This window comes from Neoarius graeffei, chromosome 17 (assembly GCF_027579695.1).
Source record: "Neoarius graeffei isolate fNeoGra1 chromosome 17, fNeoGra1.pri, whole genome shotgun sequence".
In the NCBI taxonomy this organism is placed as follows: Eukaryota; Metazoa; Chordata; class Actinopteri; order Siluriformes; family Ariidae; genus Neoarius; species Neoarius graeffei.
In genome coordinates this window covers 54,322,683-54,345,403 of record NC_083585.1, presented here as the reverse complement: position 1 = coordinate 54,345,403, position 22,721 = coordinate 54,322,683, and the positions used below count along the sequence as shown (strand labels likewise).

General features: G+C 41.7%; 1 protein-coding gene across 2 annotated transcripts in view; it reads left to right on the top strand.

Moving 5' to 3' along the window:
- The window catches only part of pds5b (PDS5 cohesin associated factor B), a 157,270-nt gene that overhangs the window by 18,259 nt on the left and 116,290 nt on the right, over positions 1-22,721 (top strand). For both annotated transcript variants that reach the window (XM_060897739.1, XM_060897738.1), the window contains exons 2-6: positions 5,325-5,451; positions 5,562-5,765; positions 17,608-17,694; positions 17,798-17,895; positions 18,543-18,669. In XM_060897739.1, coding sequence (XP_060753722.1) covers positions 5,344-5,451; positions 5,562-5,765; positions 17,608-17,694; positions 17,798-17,895; positions 18,543-18,669 — 624 coding nt within the window. In that variant the 5' untranslated portion in view covers positions 5,325-5,343. The remainder of the gene's footprint in view (positions 1-5,324; positions 5,452-5,561; positions 5,766-17,607; positions 17,695-17,797; positions 17,896-18,542; positions 18,670-22,721) is intronic.

Sequence of the window (22,721 nt, the reverse complement as noted above, 5' to 3'; positions counted from 1 at the left end):
AGTGAGAAGCTGCTGACTGTATCAGTCTGGGTTAAAACAGTTGTTGCAGCTGAAACGCATTAATCACTGCACTAAAAGCTCTGAAGTTTTTGCATATTTAAGTCCAAATGCTGACTTGTTTTTCTTTTTTTCCTTTTGGCCAGGCAGCGCATAATGTCTTTTAATATAATTTAACAACAGCCGGAAAACGGTGGGATTGGTATGGATAGGATCCCTTGAGGCAGGGCTCGAAATTCGCGGTGGCCCGGTCGCCCGAGGCGACTTAATTTGTCATTTGACGGGTAATTCCTGTCACGAGGCAGCCCGGTCGGCTAGTTGAAAATAAATATATATGAAGCGAAGATTCAGACTAGGGCTGTGCGATATATCGAATATACTCGATTATATCTCAAATTCTGTGTGAGATACATAAAATTATTATATCGTAACTATCGAGTATTTTATGGTCATTTGCCGATTTGCGTTTGTTTCGTGTTTGTTGCGTTTGTTTGAAACCTTTTCCGGTGGTTTTCTCCCCGTCCCTCAGGCAGTAACGTGAGAGGCTGCCTAAGGGTAAAAAACAAAACAATAACGTCACACACTCGCCAACCACTCCCGGGCGACATCTCGGTGCTGAAAGGAACTTGCGGGAAGATTTCCTAGTTTCGGTTTACAGCGCTGACTCGGTTCGTGCAATCGCTGGTGTTGCGTAGGCCACCGTGTAAGCTCTGTCAATTTCGGCGACAAATTAAAAATGGAAGTGGATGAATTGGTTCCTAAAAGAACTAGTAAGGGGTCAGTCATCTAGCATTTTTTTTGGATATCGCGAGGAGGACGTGGAACAGCAAATGCCAGTTTGTAAAGTGTGCAAAAAAAAAAAAACCTCATCATGAAAGGCAGCAGCACTACAAATATGTTTCATCACCTGAAAACTCACCCGGTACAGTATGAAGAATCTCTTAAACTCCGAACTACTTGCCCACGAGCTAAAACCCCCCACAAGCTAAACAAATGACCATAGCGGCCTCGTTCTCCAAAGCCACCCCATATGAGAAAACGAGTCCGAGATGGAGAGCTATAATGGATGCAATCACTAACGTCATTGCCGAACACATGATCCCAGTTAGTATAGTGGAAAAACCAGGCTTCCAAAAATTACTAAACGCACTCGATCCCAAATATGAGTTGCCTGGTCACAGACATTTTACAGAGAAGGCAATTCCGGAATTACAGTATACACATCTGAGAGGCAGAGCCAGAAAACATTCAGTTCAAAAGTATGCAAAGAGAAAAATGATGTTTTGCAGATCTCTCTCTTCTCTCCCTCAATCTCTCTCTCTCTCTATTGTGAATGTTCCAGCGGTTCTTAGTCGTCAGGTTAATAGCTTGGAGAGCTACCTCTATTTTTTTAAAATAATTTAATGAATGAGCACTTTTCTTATTTAGGCTAAATGTCTTTCTCAGTGTTGAGCTTGCACTTTATTGATTCGAGCTCTGAGCAGCTGTGTATTGTATTGCCCCTTTGTTGCAATTTTCAAGATTTGTTTTTTCAGTTTGTCACATCTTTGTTATTATCAATATCATCAATATTATTTAATCTGCAGGGATTGTAGTGAAAAGAGTAAAAGTTAGATTTCATGGGGTCCTTTAGAGGAGATTTCAATATATCGTATATCGTGAAATGGAGAAAATGTATCGGGATATTCATTTTTTTTTCCATATTGCACAGCCCTAATTCAGACACACCGTCAACTAAAGCTGCCACATATTAAGCGCGTGCCGTGTCTGTGTTAATCGATGTGTTTATCGGCAGGATGGAAAATGCCAAAGAATTCCGAATCACATCGTGTACGAGTCAGGCTGTCGGTTTTTTCACTACTGCGCATGCAGATAACGCATCTCGCTGAATATCGCGGTAATCATGTTATCAGATTCAATAGATGTGGCCACATTATCGCCCATTTAAACACGTGTTTTTGTTGTTTACATCTACATCTGCCAAAGCTACGTTGCGATGTGGAATTTTCTGAAAGGTGTACAGAAACCGCCAGAGATGGGGACAAAGCGACCTCGGTCTGAAGAGGAGAAAAAGGCCGCCGATAAAGCGTACGAGAAGGAGAAACGACAAAGGACTTATAAGCAAACGTGGGAGCAGGGTAGGCCTCAGCTGCGATACGATTTTTATGGAATAAATTTTTTTCAAGTTGATTCCTAGTCAATATAAGGTGGGGTTTACATTAGACCGTATCAGCGGATCATCAGATTAACGTTTTTAAAACGATTAGTGTGCACACAGCAACGCCAATACACGGATACGCTCGGCTCCGCAGGCATCCTGCACTCCAAATCACTCCGCCCTGAACAGCGGGTGCGCACTCCGGCCCTGCGCAGCTCACAGAGTGCGCGAGTGAAGCGCACGAGCAGTGATTTGGGACTGAGCCGCTGTGTGTGTGATCTCAGTGCATGTCGGGCATGTGCGTCACTTACCACTTGCAAGTGGAAGGATGGCAAGCCTAAAGACAATCATAACTACACAATGGGCAGTATTTGCATCAGTATTTGCAGTATTTTCATACTTTTATACTCTTTAATGAAAGGTGATACAAGGCGGAAGTCCGCGCTGTTTTTCAGCAGTCGCGTCACATGACCAACGCCAGTGAATCAGGAAGGTGGATGTCACAGTGACGTTGTCCAATGACGACGCCAGCTAGAGCTCAGCACAGCGTATCCGCGTATCTCAATGTTTACACAGCACCGGACCAGACACGATCTGGATTGAATACGTGGACCCTGGCGGATTCCCGTTTCCCGGCGTTTCCAGGCGTTTTAATGTAAACGGACAGTGCATCCGCGAAGAAAACGAGACAGATACGGTCTAATGTAAACTTGGCCTGAAGCTCCTAATGCTTTCTCTCTCATAAATGGTTAAATACAGAAAGCATGTTGGACATGTTTTGGGTGCTATAGTCATGATAGTAAGGATATTTGTTTTCAGTACTCATACACCAAGTTGCGAAGTTTTCCAATATATTATTATTTGTTGATATTATATTATGGTGCTCTGTGTTGTTCTCATTTATGTATTTAACAATAGTATCAAAATACTCGGGTCTTGAAATAAATGCGCATTGGTCGTGAACAGTGGTAACTACTCTCTTTTGCGTTATTTTTGACAGAAGTAAAATTCATACATGAACAAATTTTGGCTAGTTGATTTTCTGTTTGGGGCGGCACGGTGGTGTAGTGGTTAGCGCTGTCGCCTCACAGCAAGAAGGTCCTGGGTTCGAGCCCCGGGGCCGGCGAGGGCCTTTCTGTGTGGAGTTTGCATGTTCTCCCCGTGTCCGCGTGGGTTTCCTCCGGGTGCTCCGGTTTCCCCCACAGTCCAAAGACATGCAGGTTAGGTTAACTGGTGACTCTAAATTGACCGTAGGTGTGAATGTGAGTGTGAATGGTTGTCTGTGTCTATGTGTCAGCCCTGTGATGACCTGGCGACTTGTCCAGGGTGTACCCCGCCTTTCGCCCGTAGTCAGCTGGGATAGGCTCCAGCTTGCCTGCGACCCTGTAGAAGGATAAAGCGGCTAGAGATAATGAATGAATGATTTTCTGTTTGGTGAGTTACTTTGGAAGGTCACTAGTCTGGCTGGCTGGTGGAAAAAATATCTGAATTTCGAGCCCTGCCTTGAGGCTCAAGATATTTTAAAATCACTGTCTTGGCTCATTTCCAGACTGTTTATCAAAACAAATAATTTCACGCTCTGTAAAAGTTTCCATTGTCCTCTGTTACGCCAACATTCAGACCGTAATGAAGTGTTTTATTACTTTGTGTGTGTATGGGGGGGGCACGTCGTCATGGAGGAGCATTTGGGAACAGTGCGTAGTGGTCACTTGAGACATTTTGTCGTGATTTCGGGTTGTGTGTGTCTGTGTGACTTTCATTTCAAGCACTCGGATCATAATGATGAGCTTCTTGAGCTCCCTGTGTGTCGAAACCTCAGATGTCTGACTGATTGGACGCCTGACCCCACAGGGGTGAAGGAATTAATAAATTCATCAGCTCGTCCAAACAAGCATGATGTACAAACGTGTTGAGGCAGTTAGCGAGTTAAGTGCCTTAATACAGACGAACGGAAATGAAAGATGAGGTCATTAAGTCATATCGTTGGAGGAAAAAGCCGAAGTGTGTAGCGCGGCAGGATTTGGAACTGGGTTTTGTGCTCTGGTTTCCCCGGTTAGGAAACCAAATAAAAATGGAGGGGAAGAAAAAATGCAAGCGGATGCTGTATCGGCAGAAGACCGAGCTCGCTTGTCTGTTGGGCGACGGGAATGTGTTTCCTGGACCGCACAGGGTTGGTTTTTGTTTTGTTTATTTGTCCGGATTTATAGATGGTCCTGCCAACATTTCCACATTTATGTGTAGGAGCTTTGTATCTTGACGTCAGCGTACCATTTGAGAAATGCAGCAAAAGCGCAGGCTTCTCTCTCTCTCTCTCTCTCTCTCTCTCTCTCTCTCTCCCCCCCTTTCTCTCTCTCTATAAAACAGCAGATAATCCAATCGAGACCTGAATCTGAAATGATTGACGGTTCCGAGGTAGTTTTGATCTCTTCAGGGTGATATGACGATCACGATGGCTCATGTTGGAGCCAGAACTACTGAACAATCCGAGTTCAGCATTGACCTGTGCTGTGATTTTATAAAACGTGTTATTCTATCCACATTCACTGGATATGAGCAATCGTGCACTCTGATTGATTGGCTACTCTACCACTAGGATATCAGCTCATATACTGTGAGTAGAGAAAAACAAAGTGGCGGAGCGTGTTGCTGAACCAACCAAGGACGAAATAAAACTCAAAAACAACCCCCCCCCAAAAAAAAAACAATGGAATGAAAGTATTTGATGATAAGAACGTATCGTTTTAATATTTTTTTCAAGAACTGTGATAAATATTATAGCATTTTTCGCAAATTGCGACTGTTGTTTCACCGATGTGTTTACATTCTAAGCGGAAATGATTTTGTCGGACGTTTTGTCTAAATTTTTATTATTATTTATTGAATTTGCAAAAAATAAAAACAAAAATGCTCGGTTTCTCAAAATCCAGTGAATGCAGATAGAACAAAACAGTTATTTGGCTCAATCTCGTCATACATGGATTATAGCCGACTCGGTGCTACGCGCCTCGTCGGCTACCAGCTCATGTACGACTCGATTTCGTTGAATAACTGTTAATTATAACATTTCTTTAATAAATTAAACACTGAATACGTTGAGGTTGTGTATCAGGTTGTAACTCTATGCAAATGTGTGTTTTTTTTTTTTCCCCCCCTTCCCTTTCACCCTTAGCGTGCACTAGTTGGAGAGCATGGCTCACTCCAAGAATCGAGCCACAGATGGCAAGATCACCTACCCACCAGGGGTGAAGGAGATCTCCGATAAAATCTCCAAGGAGGAGATGGTCCGGAGGCTGAAGGTAAACCCGAAGGGTCATTCTTGGTAGGGTTCTTGATTTATTCTCTCCAGCACTAGATGACCTGAACGGATTCCTTGCTGGATTTTTTTTTTTTTCCCTTTCCCCAATAGATGGTGGTAAAGACCTTCATGGACATGGACCAAGATTCGGAGGAGGAGAAAGAGCTGTACCTGAACCTCGCTCTGCACCTGGCTTCAGATTTCTTCCTGAAGCACCCGGACAAAGACGTCAGGCTCTTGGTGGCCTGCTGTCTTGCTGATATCTTCCGTATCTACGCTCCAGAGGCTCCCTATACATCACCGGATAAGCTGAAGGTACGTGAGACGAGAGCTTTGCGACATGTAGGAGTCGTGGTTACCTTTGTAGGAGATCTTTAAGCCTGGTTTATGTCTCGGAGAACATCTGGAAAAGTGTGCCCCCCCAAAAAAAAAGGACTAACTTAAGTGGAAGTGAAATGATGTGGAAGCGAAGAAATATTTTTGTAATAGTTTGAGTTGTCGAGAGCTCCTTTCTGCAGAAAGGGGAGGAGTTAGACAGTCAGGTATTCATGTGCTACGTGTCCATCAAACAGTGAGGCGAGGTAGTAACAGGAAGTAATAGTAGTACACGAAAGCGCACCTTTAAGATTATATTCGCTGTGATCAGGATGTTGAAATTAAATCATCTTGTTCTGGAAACAGAAACACTCCTGAAACACACTTTCCATAAGAACAGCTTCATTGATTGGACTTCCAGCCAACAGAGAAGAAACTTCTACTCCGAGTTAATCTAATAGATGGAAAGTGTGTGTTTGTGTTATATAAGCTTGGTAAAAAATATTCAGCAGTACTTTCACTTTGCTCGTGGAAAAAAAAAAATCACTATGGATCTTGTAACCAGGTTGCAGTGTGTCTTGGAAAAGCTCGACTCAAACCTCAAACACACTCGATTCATCACGGCTCTTGGCAATCTCCATCCCTTCATGCGTCACTGCTGGGGTGGTGGGCGGCCTGCTGAGGGAAAGTCACTTCCTAAAAACTCTCTTCTTCTCCACAGTGTTTTTCTGACCTTGTTGGAAGCCCTGTACGTTCGCTCATCGCTCAGAATTAGGGATTCACTCTAATGATGATTTCTAACAATTAATCATGTTTATTTGCAGCATTTGATTTGTCTAATCTGACGACAGAACTCCTGAACCAGGCTGAATAAACCCTTTCATGCATCACGTCTCACTGATGGCCAATCAGTTTTGGGGAAAACATAAAATAATTCCTTTTAAATAGTTTACGAACGTCTTTATTTTGATTTCTGTTGTTATTCACCATTCTTAGTGTCGTGGTTCTGGGATGTTTTTCAGATTTTGTGCACAATCTGAAATTAAATGAATTTAAAAAAAATTTTTTTTTTTTTGAACCAGACTTTAATAAACTGCTTAGCTTTTTACAATTCAGGTTTATCACTTTTTTTTCAAATAAATTAACTTATTTATTAAAAATGTAGACAAATCGTCTTTGTTGCACAACAATCCGAAACGGTCATATTTTCTTTCATTTTCATCAACTATTTTTGACCTGAAGGTTGATGGGATTTATTTATTTATTTAACTGATATATTTTTTTGGTTTATTTACACAAATATTTTCACTTAGTGGTATCTCTTTGTACCCATGGCATGAAATAAATAAATAGATTTATTTATTTCGATCAGTGTGCTGTTGCGATCTGCAGTGCCTGAGAAAGAGGCAGTGGAAGCCGGTCAGTTTAGCTGACTTGAGAGCTCCATTTCCGGTCAAAATGATACTGTGACAATGCTCGGAGTTTCAACAGATCGTATTCTCCCCCAAAATTTGATTAAATTAACAAAGTCTCTGACTCGGGGTGGGAATACGATCTCTTGGATCTCCGAGCATTGTCACAGTATGATTTTGACCGGAAATAGAGCTCCAAAGTCGGCTAAACTGACCGGCTTCCACTGCCTCTTTCTCAGTCACTGTAGATCACAGCAGCACACGGCTGGTGTTGGTTGAAAGCTATTGAAGAGCTTATTTTAAGTTATAAATAATTGGTTGTGTAACGATCTAACCTTTCATGCATGTCAGTTGTAATTCGGAGCTATTGGTCACATCGCAAGTGCAGATGGTTCCCGGAAATGGAGCAGTTTGTTTCACGAAAAAAGAGATCATGTGACCAGCATGCTCTTGGTACCCTTGAACCAAGCAGCAACCTCCTGGTCCTGAAAAGTGAAGCCAGTGCGGAAGTGTTGAAATCTGCGGTTCCTTGAATGGCCACTTGGAGCTGGCTCTGAAAGTGTGTCAATTCCTGCAGACAGTCATGTTTGTGTCCAACTTCACAGTGAAAACAAATGTTTACAGCCTGGTACGAAAGGTGGTTTTGGTCTCTATAGCTAGCTTCCTTCTTTGTGACAACTGTACAGGGTGTGTGTGAATTTTTATATTATATAATTCAACAGTTTAAATTGTATTGAGCCATACATTTATGCCTAATTAGGGGCGGGGCTGATTTGAGTGACAGCTAGGTTTGTTTTGTTACGTTACATTACTTTAGAACATAGCTCAGAAAATGAAGAATTTTATGGAGCCTTGCTTCTTTTCATCGAAGAGCTTTTCCATGCGCAAACAACTTTTACACACGACTACACCTGCCAGTTACTTTAACTCACTTTATAAGATTGTATTTACCGTTCAGTATTTTTGATGTAGTCGCTGCCGATGAAGTTTACCTGGCTCTCCCCGTCAGTAACTCAGGCTCAGACTGACAATTTGACAGCTTGAGTGACTAAAAAAATTACATTTTGGAGTTTGACGCAGAAATAATATCCATTCGGCATGAAGATTCACATAGCAACAGTCCATCATTCACCAAGAAACACATCTCTTAAATATATTGCGGGTTTGGTTGATTATGCCTCCGCCACTTTAAGGTGCAGGAGGCATTATGTTTGCGGGTTGTCCGTCCGTCCGTCCCGAAACCTTGTGAACGTGATATCTCAAAGGCTAATGAAAGGAATTTAACCAAACTTTCACCATTTGTGCGCTTTGGGACAAACATGAACTGATTAGATTGAGGTTAAAAGGTCACAGGTCAAGATTACGGTGAGGTCAAATGTCCATCCCCAAACTTTGTGAACACCATATCTTAAAGACTAATGAAAGGAATTTCACCAAACTTTCACCATTTGTGCACTTTGGGACAAAGATGAAATGATTAGATTTTGAGATCAAAAGGTCGAAGGTCAAGGTCACTGTGAGGTCAAATGTCTGTCCGAAAACCTTGTGAACACAATATCTCCAAGGCAAATGAAAGGAATTTCACCAAACTTTCACCATTTGTGTGCTTTGGGACAAACATGAACTGATTAGATTTTGAGGTTAAAAGGTCACAGGTCAAGATTACTGTGAGGTCAAACGTCCATCCCCAAATCACAACTTAATAAGGCGTGTAGCCTACCAGGCGGAGGCATCCCCATCGACGCCGTTGGCATCGAGTTCTATCTAGTTTTTCATATCAAATACCCTGTGCCAAGAGTGGCTGGTGCATAAGGGCGATTGGGCGACGCACTGCCAGAACGAAAAAAAAAAAAAGTTTTTTTTCTTTTTTTAAAACAAACTTTCACCAGTGCTGCTCGAGGCCGTTTTAATCTGTCTCTGGGTATCATTGTCCAATCAGGGTGGTCTTGCTTCTAGAGTACTGCCCCTTTTGGGGCGATTTCAGTCATGCTGAAAATCGCCCAAGAGTTCACTGATAGAGTCCCATGTTAAAATATATAATATATTTTTTTCTCCTGACTGACACTTCAATGCAATCTCTATGGGTTCCGGGGGGGCTTGCCCTAACGTGCTTACGTCACTGCGCAGCGCGGCAAAGTTGCGTTCGATCCCATAAGCCCTATTCGCACGGGATAAGTATTACCTATGGACCTCTGGTAATTCGCAATTACCCCCGCACCTCTGTGTTATTGTGTGGCGCATTCGGACGCGATAAGCAAAAGTCTGTAATTCACTGAGTTTACAGACATTGTGACCGGATGTGTCGTAAGTTCACAACATCCTATTTCGTCTTGTAGACAGGAGTTCAAAATGGCGAAGCGAAGCGGTAAGATGCGCCACTGGACGCGGGAGAAAACTTTAAATCTAATAGCGGTTTGGGGGGAGTCCGCTTACCAACAACAGTTCGAAACAATGATTCATAACCACACTGTTCTTTAAATATTTCACTTTACATGTAATGAATATAGAATATATGAAAGTTTACCTTTTTGAATTCAATTATGAATAAAGGAACTTTTTCATGGTATTCTAATTTTTTGAGATATTCACTCCAGAAAAGTACAAGAGACGCGTGTTTAATAATTACAAACACAGACATGCGCATTCACACGGGACTTGTATTACCACTGGACGTCTGTGTTTTGCCGAAACGCAGTAGGTAATTCGCGGCGGAATTATTACTTGGCAAATTACGGACATGGCGCATTCGCACGGGACTAAGAACTCAGACATTCTCTGCAATTATTCCGAATTACCAGAGGTCCACAGGTAATACTTATCCCGTGCGAATAGGGCTATAGACATATAAACATAGACGCCGCATTCTGCGTAGAATCATACGTCATCCTCGCCGCCATATTGGATGTGGCAAAGTGGAGATTCTTCAACCGTCTCTGGTATAGCGTCTAGACAGTAGCCGAGAATAAAGATGCCTCATTCATGTGCTGCGTTTAACTGTACCAACAGGTTTACCGTCCAAACGAGATCACATGGGATTACCTTTCACAGGTGAGACTGGAAAAATACTTTTCAATACTGTTCCTTCAGTCTTCAGTTTCCCAGCTCATCTCCACCGGGGAGGTGTAGAGTTATGAGCAGTGAGAATTAGAGAATACAGTGCCACACTATGATGAACGTTTTTGAGCGTATGATGAACGTTTTTAACCTTTCTGAATGTGAAGGAATCAGTGATGTATTTTGTTTTGGTATGACGTTAGAACCGGGCCGAACTCAGTTTGGCGGTCATTCAGCTCACTTTATTCAACGAGAGTAGGTCTGTGTGGTGACTCAATAAATAAAACAGTACATTTTTATTTTCATTCACTATTTCCAGTTTTTCCACTAATTCCATCATTTATCATATTCAGTCTTGTAGGTTGGTTATTGTGGCCTCAGGTTTTGGTAGCTTGCTACGGTATGCTGACTGATTAGCTTACCTGAGCTATCTATCGCGTATCTGTCGCTAGTTTGCAGTGTACAGGGTATTTCGCACTATTTATAACCATCACATTAAAAGTTATATATGTTGTTTTGATGCCTGTTTGTTTCCCAAATATTTACAGTACGTGTGTGTCTTAATGGGTGAATAAAAGGCATCGAGTTAAATATTATTGTAGAAAGGGGCTTTATGATGTTCAGTCCATTTACTTGCATTGGTTTACGGGGAAGATTTGCCACATCAAATATGGCGGACGCTCTGACGTATCCCAGCAACGGGCCACCAGCTCAATGCGGCGTCTATGTTTATATGTCTGTGGTTCGATCCGCTCAGTTTCTGAGGTGAGATAGATGCGGAAAGCAATTCAGTGCGGTCCTTAAAAGAAGTTCCATTTAGTCAGCCATCAAATCAAGCTAAATTGGCAACAAAACAAGCTGGACCCCCCTCGACCAAATCTAAACATAAAACAAATTTCGACAAGGGGGGGAAATCATATACTTGAGGTTTTACTTCAACATGGTCCCAGCGCAAATCCTGGCGAGCTGGCTGTGAGGACGCCTCAGCGGTTTTCTGCTGCCCCTGCTTACTTTTCCACCCTGGAGGTGGCTCCACGGACAACACTGCTTGGACGGTCACTGGAGTTTCGGACACGCATCATTTGTCGGAGAAAATAAAAAAACATGAGTCATCAAAGATTCACATGGGCAGCTGCCTGAAATTTTCGGCTTTTGGGAGAGTAAACATCGCTACACAACCGGATGAGGGCTACAGGCTAACAGTTCACCGCCACAACGATGAGGTGAGCAAGAACAGGCACATATTAAACCGGCTCACCCAATGCGTGAAATTTTGTGGAGTGTTCGAGTTAGCTCTACGAGGCAAAGATGAAACTGAGGGCTCCAGTCACCGTGGTGTTTTTCTGGGTTTGGTTGACTATTGACTTGCTACCTAGGTCAATTTACTTCAGTCCTGTGGACATTTATGGTCCGTGTAGACATAATGGGGGAAAGTTGCCCCCCCTGAAAAAAAATTCAGGAGCCGCCACTGCCCTGTGCTATGTGACATCGTAGACTGACCATCTTGCAATTGCTACTCTTCTAACAGTTATTAAGACTGAAAAGACGACGCTTCTTCAGCAAATAGGTTATCGGACGGTTACATGCCCGGGGATTGAGTAATTTTATTTTTTTAGTAAACTGGCTGTTGTGGTTATGGTCTACACCTTATGGAGCGGCTTCTTTTAGTTTATCCAGTAGCTTGTTGGCTAGCTTGCATAGCTAGCCTGTTAACTTCGAGGTTAGTAGGCGTGTTCCAGTCAGACAATTGCAGCAGCCAGGCTTCACTATCCCCGCCCCTTTCTCCATTTATGGACTAGCCGGGAGTTAGGCAGAGTCAAGCACTGCCAAGATGGCAACACCTATAGAGGGCTACCGCATGACGTCACCATGCCGTGAGATTTTGTTAGGCGCCATATTGGAAGACCAAGTACATGCACTCACAATATAAAACAAAGTACGAGTGAGAGTAAAGTGACACGATGGCTGATAATTCTGGTTATGTGAGTACATTACTAGCTGCAGAAAGGGCACGGTATGTGGAGAAACTGGCTGTGATTGATGGGTTTGACCCATATGATAAGACTCGCGGCAAGGGAGAATGGAAACATAAGGAGGACCGGACACCAATTCTGCCATCTGTTTGCTCCCCAGACATTGTAAACTATTTGTTGTTTACACCCAGTGCCTACACTCAGTGTTCGAACTATGCCGATATTTTCGGGGGGGTCCCTTTTTTTCCCTTGGGGGGGTGCTTGCGCTTGTCTCGGAGCGCGGATCTCCAAACACATGAGAAGCCTATCTTACGCACATATCATGTGGACTCCACACACGCATCGCGTCTGAAGTCATAACTCATCAGGGGAAATCGTGTCCGCATTGGCATGTTCAAAAAACAACCTCGCGTCAACAATGATACCACACGCAAGAAAAAAAAACAAAACAGTCAGGCTGCTCAACAACCAACCTGGCAGCAGCAGTCGTTGTCATATCGGTTTATTTTATCTTTGATGTAAACACAACACTTCGGATATGCAAATGCTTCCCGTTACACACGATTGCTATGTCAATAAACATCATTTTGCCAATATTTTAGAGACCCCCCAACATTTCCCAAATCATGTTTTCAAGGGATCTCATGTCTGTTTCAGGGGATCTCGGATCCCCCGAGTACCCCCGTAGTTCGAACACTGCCTACACTGCTGATGACTTGAAAGCCTACAAAGGGCTACAGGCTTACAATTATGTTGTTAGTGGCTTGGTTCGTGATATTACAGCTGTTATTAAGAATAACCTACACATAGTTATGGCCAAGGTAATCTTGTTGATATTTATCTTTTAATAATATATCTTTTCAGTTGAAAAATTAATACTTGTTACTATTAAGGTATCCATAATTTAGGCTAATTTATCCATTATACATATGTATTTATGATATATGCCTACTAGGGCTGTAACGATATGCGTATCGAAATCGCGATACACAGAGCCACGATCCGTATCGCGATACAAGAAGGCAGAATCGCGGTACACCCTTTCAAACTTCTCCTCAGCCCAAAAACAGAGGCGCTTCCAAACTTCAATTTATGAATACTTTACTTTTTATTTAAATTACATTTTAAACTTACTTAAATTACTTTTATTTTTTTATATCTATTAGTAAGTCTTTTTTTCGCCGACCTGCGACAGTCTTCTGCGAGTCACGCAACGTCCACACTCGCCACTGGCAGAGCATTCATTTCTTTTAAGCGGTCGCCATTCTGGTTGCGACGCGGGGAGCGAATCTGTAAACAAGCAGCTCATTGGCTGGCTAGGTGTGCCACAAGCCAATCACAATCACTTGACTGGAAAGGCATGCAGTGTTGCCAGATTGGGCAGGTTTAGGTGCTCTTTGGCTGGTTTTGAACATATTTTGGGGTGGAAAACGTTAGCAATATCTGGCAACACTGAAGGCATGTCTGCTTGGGCGGAAGCCTTCTGCGGCAGTTACATTTTGACACGCGAGCAATGTTTCACCATAAAAATTCCGTAATTTCCATCTGTTTTCCGCGATCACAGAAAATCATTGACCCTATGAGAGTGAGACAGTGAGAGAGCCTGCCCCCCCCCCCCCCCCCCCCCCCCCCAAAAAAAAAAAATCTTAACGGATTTACACGATTTGGAAAAATGACTTTTTCAGAACCGAAAAAAACAGAGCTTCCGGCTCAACAGTATTATTTTGAGAAATAAAACAATATTTGGGTATACATTTGTTCATTTTTGCATACATATTACTCATTCTCTGCAGTGGTCTGAATTATTTATTAAATAGTTAATGTAAGTAAGTAAATGTTAAGTCAAATTTACTACTTTTAAAAAAACATTTAAAAAAAAATCGTGGGCGTATCGAATCGTGGGTCAAAAATCGCGATTCGAATCGTGAGTTGGGTGTATCGTTACAGCCCTAATGCCTACACAACAACTATACTTTATTTATATAATAGGAGGGAGAGCAAGCCCCAAACCATCCTAAATTATTATTATTATTATTATTATTATTATTATTATTATTATTAAATTGTAGAAGTCTGGGAGGCTTGCTCCTCATACAGTTATCAACTTGGCGCCAATTTAGCATGTTTTAAATCTGAATTTCTTGCGTTTGCTTACCTCAGTGTCCGCAGATCATGCACAGACTTATCCATTATATCCACAGTTTTTTGCCAAGTCTCACACAGGTTTCTTTCAAGTCTACTGTTGGGCCAATAAATCATAAATAAAACAGCTCAGATTTGTTTAAGTCGTTTGCCACTCCACTTTATTCTCGTGGGTTCACATACCGCTGCCGTTATTATCCCCTTATCACGAGTTTGTTGGTCTTCCAAAATGGCGCAGGGTCTGTTTACTTCCGGTTTCGGGTGACGTCAGTGAAAGGGGTCTATAGCTTCCTGATTTGAGCTTCATATCTGCTCTTGAGAAATCCTATTAATGACATCATGGAGGCTTTGTCCATTAATTTTAGTCTGTGGTTTTAACTCTCTGGGCCATGCAGGTATATTGGATGCGTAATTAATAGAACGTTGATTTCTGCAACACCCAGATCGTCTGTCTGTCCAAGATCCTTGTTAGCATGATCTCTCGAGAGCGAGTCGGATGTATATGGAATTATTATTGTAGTCAGAAGGTGAACTGATTTAGATTTTGAAAGGTCACAGCAAGGTCAAATAGCTTTTCTTCAATAGCTTCCTTCATGTTTGAATGGTATTATCCAGAGGTGGGCAGTAGCGAAGTACATTTACTTGAGTACTGTACTTAAGTACACTTTTTGAGTATCTGTACTTTATTTGAGTGAGTTTTTTTTTGGAAACTTATGACTGACTTGACTACATTTGAAAGGCAAATATCGTACTTTTCACTCCACAAGATTTCTATCAAGGTCCTCGTTACTCGTTCCTATGAAGCAGCGTTGAAAGCGGATGTTTTTTTCTTTTCTTTCCTAAAATGTGATTTTTTTTTTTTCTTTTCCCCCCAGGTGACACTGAGGCAGCCGATCAGTAATCGCTAGGCTCCCGTCACGTCCATAGACTGTATAAAATCAAGTTCAGTTATTTCTCAGCAGTATTATTTAACACGATCAGTTGATGGCAGAATGGAAAGAGGTGGTTCTTCTGGAGGATGCACGCACTCATGGCCATACCTAGAACCCATGTTTCAGTTTTCTGAAAGGATTAAAGATTTGTTTCGTTTTAAGTGTTTGCTTTTGTTTGTCGAAAACGAACCACATCACGGCGTACAAAAACTCGCCGTCCGATCTGCAGAAGCATATTGAGGGATATAAATGTTTTATTCCAAGAGAAAGCTTGCAACGAAGTGGCGTGTGCTGTTAGAGCTAGCGATAACATTGCAAATGTAGCTGTGCAGTCTGGTTAGTCAAATGACTTTCTATGGATTTGCCCGCCAAGTTACCGTCGCCTTGTCCATGGCTAACACATAGCTAGTTAACTTGGACACACTTAGTTAGCATGTAAAAATGGAGTTACGCTAACATGACAAACGTTAACTTGTCTGAAATCCTTTCAGAAATGTGTTTTAGCATAATCTCACCAAATAAACCGAGTGTAGAAATCTTTCTTTTCTAGTAGCGTTAGGTACCCAATACGATTTCGAGTTTGAAAAGAGTTTGCTAGCATGTCGGGTGGAGTTTCATTGACGAGCTAGCTTAACGTTAAACCACCATGATGGCTCAGCATGCGTTCATTTTGTGAATTCACATTTCTGGCATTAGGTTTTGTAAGCGTTGTGGCAATAATACAATGATGCGTTGACACAAAATGTACTTTTAAAAGCAAGTATTTCAGTACTGAAGTAAAAATTTGACTGGACAACTTTCACTTGTATCGGAGGAACATTTGACCACCGGGATCTGTACTTTGACTTCAGTAATGAAGTTGGGTACTTTGTCCACCTCTGGTATGTTCATGGTGTTTCTGGCAAACAGATTAGTAACCAGAAGGACGAGACTTTAGTGCTGGAGGAGTCTCAGGCCCTGTCCACACGGCAACGGATTCAGGTGACTCCGATACAATTGCTTATCGTTTAGGCCTGGCGTCCACACGGCACCGGCGTTTTGGGTGCCCAAAACGCAATCTTTTTGAGAACGGGTTCCAGAGTGGAAAGATCTGGCAACGTTGCCGTTGTGAAGTCGTCTGGATGAGTAAAACGGATTTGTTTACGATGACGTCACAACCACATGACTGTGAGTGCTTCACGCCGGGTAGAAGTGTAACGAATATCACCAGGAAAAAGCCTTACAGAGCACTAGTGAGAGTGAAACACGAGCTTGGATATTATTATTATTATTATTATTATTATTATTATGTTCAGTGTTAGTTCACAGTAGTAATGCAAGAAGCAGAATAGTGACAGTAATAGTGAAGCAAAAACATGCAATTGTACAAACACTGCAGCTCTACAGCAAAATATTCATTTATGAAATGGTCTGATTCTTAACACCAGTAGTGCCAATGAGCTTCTCATTGCGATGCGAGTTGTCAACAAATCCTATAACTTGGTTCATGAAACGCACTTACAAAATATTTTCACTGTGAATATTTATTGTGTAATGGTGCAAAGTGAGAGAGAGAGAGAGAGAGAGAGAGAGAGAATCAATCCCGCCAGCAAAAATAGAGAAAAAAAGAGCGATCTCACCTCTTCAGATGTGGGTTTAAGTCCTACAATACATTCCTCAAAAAGGGCATAGAGGAGCAAATTAATCATTATTTAATTAGCATTCAATTTATTCCGGACCATTAAAGACACCGCCTTCCGCGTAGAATCATAGGTCATCCTCGCCGCCATTTTGGAGAGGTCAAAGCGGAGAATAAAGATTAGCTGCGTTTAACTGTACCAACAGGTTTACCGTCCAAACGAGATCACATGGGATTACCTTTCACAGGTGAGACTGGAAAAATACTTTTCATTGTATTTGGTCATTATAATGTAATTTTACAAACAGATTTTCCTGACTTTGTGGCTAATATGCATCCTTACTTCTTCTATTGTTCTGGTGTCTCCGAAGGGACCGTCTTACAGCGCCCCTAGAGGTGTGGCATGTGTATTGCATCGTTTTCAGCAAGCGTTGCGTTGCCATATGGACCTGATATTTTACTGATTGTTGCCCATTTGGACGCGATATATTTTTAAATAACATCTCGTTGCCGTTGTCGTGTGGATGTAGCCTCAGTCCATGCTGTTGGTGTCGGGGTGGGGTGGTTCACACACATTCTCACCCCTTCTTTGATGTCGAGTGTTAAACATTTTAGTGATGTCTTAATCCACTTGAATACATTGTATCTGGAGGGTTTAGGACATCAACCTAATGCTTCTGTGCTCCTCTTCTTCTCCTTGTCCTGTCACAGGATATATTTATGTTCATAACCCGACAGCTGAAAGGCTTGGAGGACACTAAAAGCGCCCAGTTCAATCGATATTTTTACTTGCTGGAGGTATGCGTCATGATTTTTTTTCCTTTTATTTTTATTAAGTACTTTTACAGTCGTCTGTTCAACATTTGTTGTTTAATTTTTTTTATCCCCTCTTTCCTGACAGAATATCGCTTGGGTGAAATCCTACAACATCTGCTTCGAGTTGGAGGACAGCAATGAAATATTTACTCAACTGTACAGAACGCTCTTCCAAGTGATCAAGTGCGTCTGTGCTTTCATCCAGAAATCCTTACCCCGCACACACACACGCGCGCACGCACACAGTCCCAGCGCTCATAATGCAGAAGCGCAGGTCTATAATTTCTAGCTCGCTGATGGAAATGCAAAGCTCTGGCTTATTTATTATGTTGTAATGAGCTGTCAGCTTCCAGTCCGCCGGTATTATACTTCAGTATGACAGTTGGGGGTGTGTGTGTGTGTGTGTGTGTGTCCATCCATCCGTCCCAGGTGGGACTTCCTTCTCGTGTATGCGGTGTATTAACGGTTAGTCATCTCAGCTGGAGCCGTCCTCGCTGAGAGGAAACACAGTGGCGCAGTGATGAGCTCATGCGTTGATGAATAAAAAAGAAACTGCAGATGCCTCCTACACACACACACACACACACACACACACACACACACACACACACACACACCTGCAGAAACGTATCTTGTGTGCAGATTATTCCATGTTTCAGATAAAATGATTTGTTAAGTGCCAGACAGATATAAGTGCATCGTGACTCACCTTTGTTTGCTTCTTTTCTTGGTCAGAGATAATGAGAGATTTCTGTGTATGTGCGGGAAAGTGTTTCAGTATTGCTGACGTGTCTCTGTCTGTCTGTCTGTGTCTCTCTCTCTCTTTTCAGTAACGGACACAATCAGAAGGTGCACATGCACATGGTGGACCTGATGAGCTCGATCGTGTGTGAGGGGGACTCTGTTTCTCAGGAGCTCCTGGACACCGTCCTGGTCAACTTAGTTCCAGCACACAAGGTACCAAGCACAGAGCTGCTGTTCTCATCATGGAGGAACAATTAATCACCATTTACAGTGGATATAAAAAGTCTACACACCCCGTTAAAATGAGACCATGATAAATAATTTTCAAAACTTTTCCCACCTTTAACATGACCTGTACAATTCAATTGAAAAATAAACAAATCTGTTAGGGGGGAAAAATAAAAAAGCGTACAATAAGCTGGTTGCATAAGTGTGCACACCCTTAAACTAATACTTTGTTGAAGCACCTTTTGATTTAATTACAGCATTCAGTCTTTTTGGGTTCACACCTGCCATCAATTAAAATGACTCTGATTAACCCCAAATAAAGTTCAGACATTTACTCAGTTGCATCCTCCAGTAAAAGCCAGCGTTCACAGAGAGCTTACAAAGCATCAAAGGGATCTCATTGTTGAAAGGGATCTGTCAGGAGAAGGGTGCAAAAACATTTCTACAGCGTTAGATATACCATGGAGCACAGTGAAGACCGTCATCAAGAAGTGGAGAAAATATGGGACAACAGTGACAATACCGAGAACTGGACGTCCCTCCAAAATTGATGAAAAGACAAGATGAAAACTGGTCAGGGAGGCTCCCGAGAGGCCTACAGCAACACTGAAGGGATTTCTGGCAAGTACTGGTTGTGTACTGTATGTGACAACAGTCTCCTGTATTCTCCATATATCTGGACTATGGGGTAGGGTCGCAAGATGGAAGCCTTTTCTTACAAAGAAAAACATCCAGGCCCGGCTAAATTTTGCAAAAAAAATCATCAACTCTCCCAAAAGCATGTGGGAAAATGTTTTATGGTCTGATTAAACCAAGGTTGAACTTTTTGGCGACAATTCCAAAAGGTATGTTTGGTGCAAAAACAACACTGCACATCACCAAAAGAACCCCATACCCACGGTGAAGCATGGTGGTGGCAGCATCATGTTTTGGGGTTGTTTTTCTTCAGCTGGAACAGGGGCTTTAGTCAAGGTGGAGGGAATCATGAACAGTTCTAAATACCAGTCAGTTTTGGCCCAAAACCTTCAGGTGTCTGCTTGAAAGCTGAAGATGGAGAGGAATTTCATCTTTCAGCACGACAATGACCAAAAAAAAAAAGTTTTGGAATGGCCCAGCCAGAGCCCAGACCTAAATCCAATTGAAAATCTGTGGGGTGACCTGAAGAGGGCTGTGCACAAGAGACATCCTCGCAATCTGGCAGATTTAGAATGCTTTTGCAAGGAAGAGTGGGCAAATATTGCCAAGTCTAGATGTGGCAGACTGATAGACTCCGACCCAAAAAGACTGAATGCTGTAATTAAATCAAAAGATGCTTCAACAAAATATTAGTTTAAGGGTGTGCACACTTATGCAACCAGCTTATTGTACGTTTTTTTGGTTTTTTTTTTAAATGCTTTTCCTCCCAAGCAGATTTGTTTGGTATTGAATTGTACAGGTTATACAGTGGGCGGCACGGTGGTGTAGTGGTTAGCGCTGTTGCCTCACAGCAAGAAGGTCCTGGGTTCGAGCCCCGGGGCCGGCGAGGGCCTTTCTGTGTGGAGTTTGCATGTTCTCCCCGTGTCCGCATGGGTTTCCTCCGAGTGCTCCGGTTTCCCCCACAGTCCAAAGACATGCAGGTTAGGTTAACTGGTGACTCTAAATTGAGCGTAGGTGTGAATGTGAGTGTGAATGGTTGTCTGTGTCTATGTGTCAGCCCTGTGATGACCTGGCGACTTGTCCAGGGTGTACCCCGCCTTTCACCCGTAGTCAGCTGGGATAGGCTCCAGCTTGCTTGCGACCCTGTAGAACAGGATAAAGTGGCTAGAGATAATGAGATGAGATGAGGTTATACAGTAGGTCACATTAAAGGTGGGAAAAGTTTTTAAATTATTTATCGTGGTCTCATTTTTTTTCTGATGTAAAAAAAAATATATACATTTTCACGGGGTGTGTGCGAGCTAATCAGTGAGCTATAATTGACTCTGAGAGTTAGTGTCGAGTCGAAAGGCTCTTGTGCGTTGAAACTCGCTGTGATTGATGGCCTTGTGTGGTGGGTTCTCTGTATTTCATTCATTTTCTCTCTTTCACATTTATGTATCTCTCATTCTGTCTGTCTCGGGTTCTAACTGTCGAGCGTACTAACATTCGGTCTGTTTTAGGGTTCCGTTCGTCTTGCGTGTTCAGCTTCTCAAATTCTAGCGTTCTGTCTAGGCATGTAATGATGTATTGTGTGACGCACTACAAATTTATGACCATTCGAACTGATGAAATAAAAAAAAAAGAATTGCAATTATCAGCCTGCGTAATCTTTAGTTTTTCCAAGCTGTAGTTGCGTTATTTAGACAGCAGAGGGCATAAAATAAAGTACAGTAGTGGGAATACATGTGACTTCACCGTAGGCAGAAGTGTAACAGCTCTAATATAGTGAAAATGCACAAAACGGATCTAAAATGTGAAGGAGCTGCTGTGCGATTTGACTGTACAAATAGATTTAACAAGAAATCGGAGCTCTGTTTTTACAGACTGCTGAAAGATAAAGAGAGAAGTCAAAGGAGGAAGGAAAAAATTCACAAAATCTTCATCAGAAAAGGCCTATTTGTTATTAACTTGATCAGTGTTTCCCTGACCATTATATGCCGCGTGCGCACACAGGTCTGGGGGGGAAAAAAAAGTGTGTCGGCACTAGGACCAAGCGGAAAGAACACCTGCTCAAAAACAGGAGAGGGTGCAGGCACTATGACCATGTAGAAACCTACCCTGCTTTGCAATGTCAGAACCCCCCAAGCAGCAAAAGATGGAGGGCAGAGGACCTTTTTTTTTTTTCTTCAAAAAAAGGTGCGAGATGCCTTCAGACATACTCCATATTAAGTTAGTTAACGTTCTGTTAGGAAATTCATAGCGAGATCATGTTGGAATCTGATCTCACTTTGTAAACATCAAGTTAGCTAGCCATAGAAAATGACTTTTTAATTTCAAATGGGCAGTCGGTCTCCTGCTGTACTTCACTCAACACCTCCGTCAGGGTTGTGATGGGCAGTGGAGAGGAAGGGAGGGAGGGGAGTGAAGACACATTACAGAGAGAAGAAATCAGCTCTCCGACTTGGTCGTTTGAATTATAAATTAATTAGAACTATAAATGGTTCATGTGCCATTTTAATCTCTTAATACTTGTTAAAAAGGATCTGTTAGAGAAATGTTGTATTGTAAAACAAATTTTGTTTTTAAAAAAAGCGTTCTATTGTAAAAATCGTTCTGATTATTGTTCTTAAATAAATGTGAAGAATTAAATATGACTCCTTTTACTGTGGTGTTCAGGTCCACGTGCTCTGTAATAGGAGCCGCAGGGACGGAGGGGTCCTGCAGCTGACCGTTTTTTAAAACCATAAGGAAGATTTCAGTTGATGATGAAAAGGAAAATGTTGGGCTGCCTTTGTTTTGTTTGTTTATTTTATTTTTTTAAATAATAAACCACAAGGAATTTCAGTTGATAAAGAATAGGAAAATAAATGTTGTGTATTTATTTATTTATTTATTTATTTATTAGTTTTTAAAAAAAAAAACACAATGAATATTTCAGCTGGTAAGCAATTGGAAAATGTTGGGGGTGTTTTTTTTATTTAATTATTTAATTTTTTTTAAACCGTAAGGAATATTTCAGTTGATAAATTATAGGAAAATGTTGTGGGTGTTTTTTTTTTAATTTATTATTTATTTTTTTAAACCATAATGAATATTCCAGCTGATAAAGAATAGGAAAATGTTGTGGGTGTTTTTTTTTAAATTTATTATTTATTTTTTTAAACCATAATGAATATTCCAGCTGATAAAGAATAGGAAAATGTTGTGGTTTATTTATTTATTTATTTTATTTTTTTTAAACCATAATGAATATTTCAGCTGATAAAGAATAGGAAAATGTTGGGGATGTTTTTTTTTTTTTTTTTTTAAGCCAGAAGGAATATTTCAGCTGGTAAACAATTGGAAAATGTTGGGGGTGTTTTTTATTTAATTTTTTTAAAACCGTAAGGAATATTTCAGCTGATAAAGAATAGGAAGAT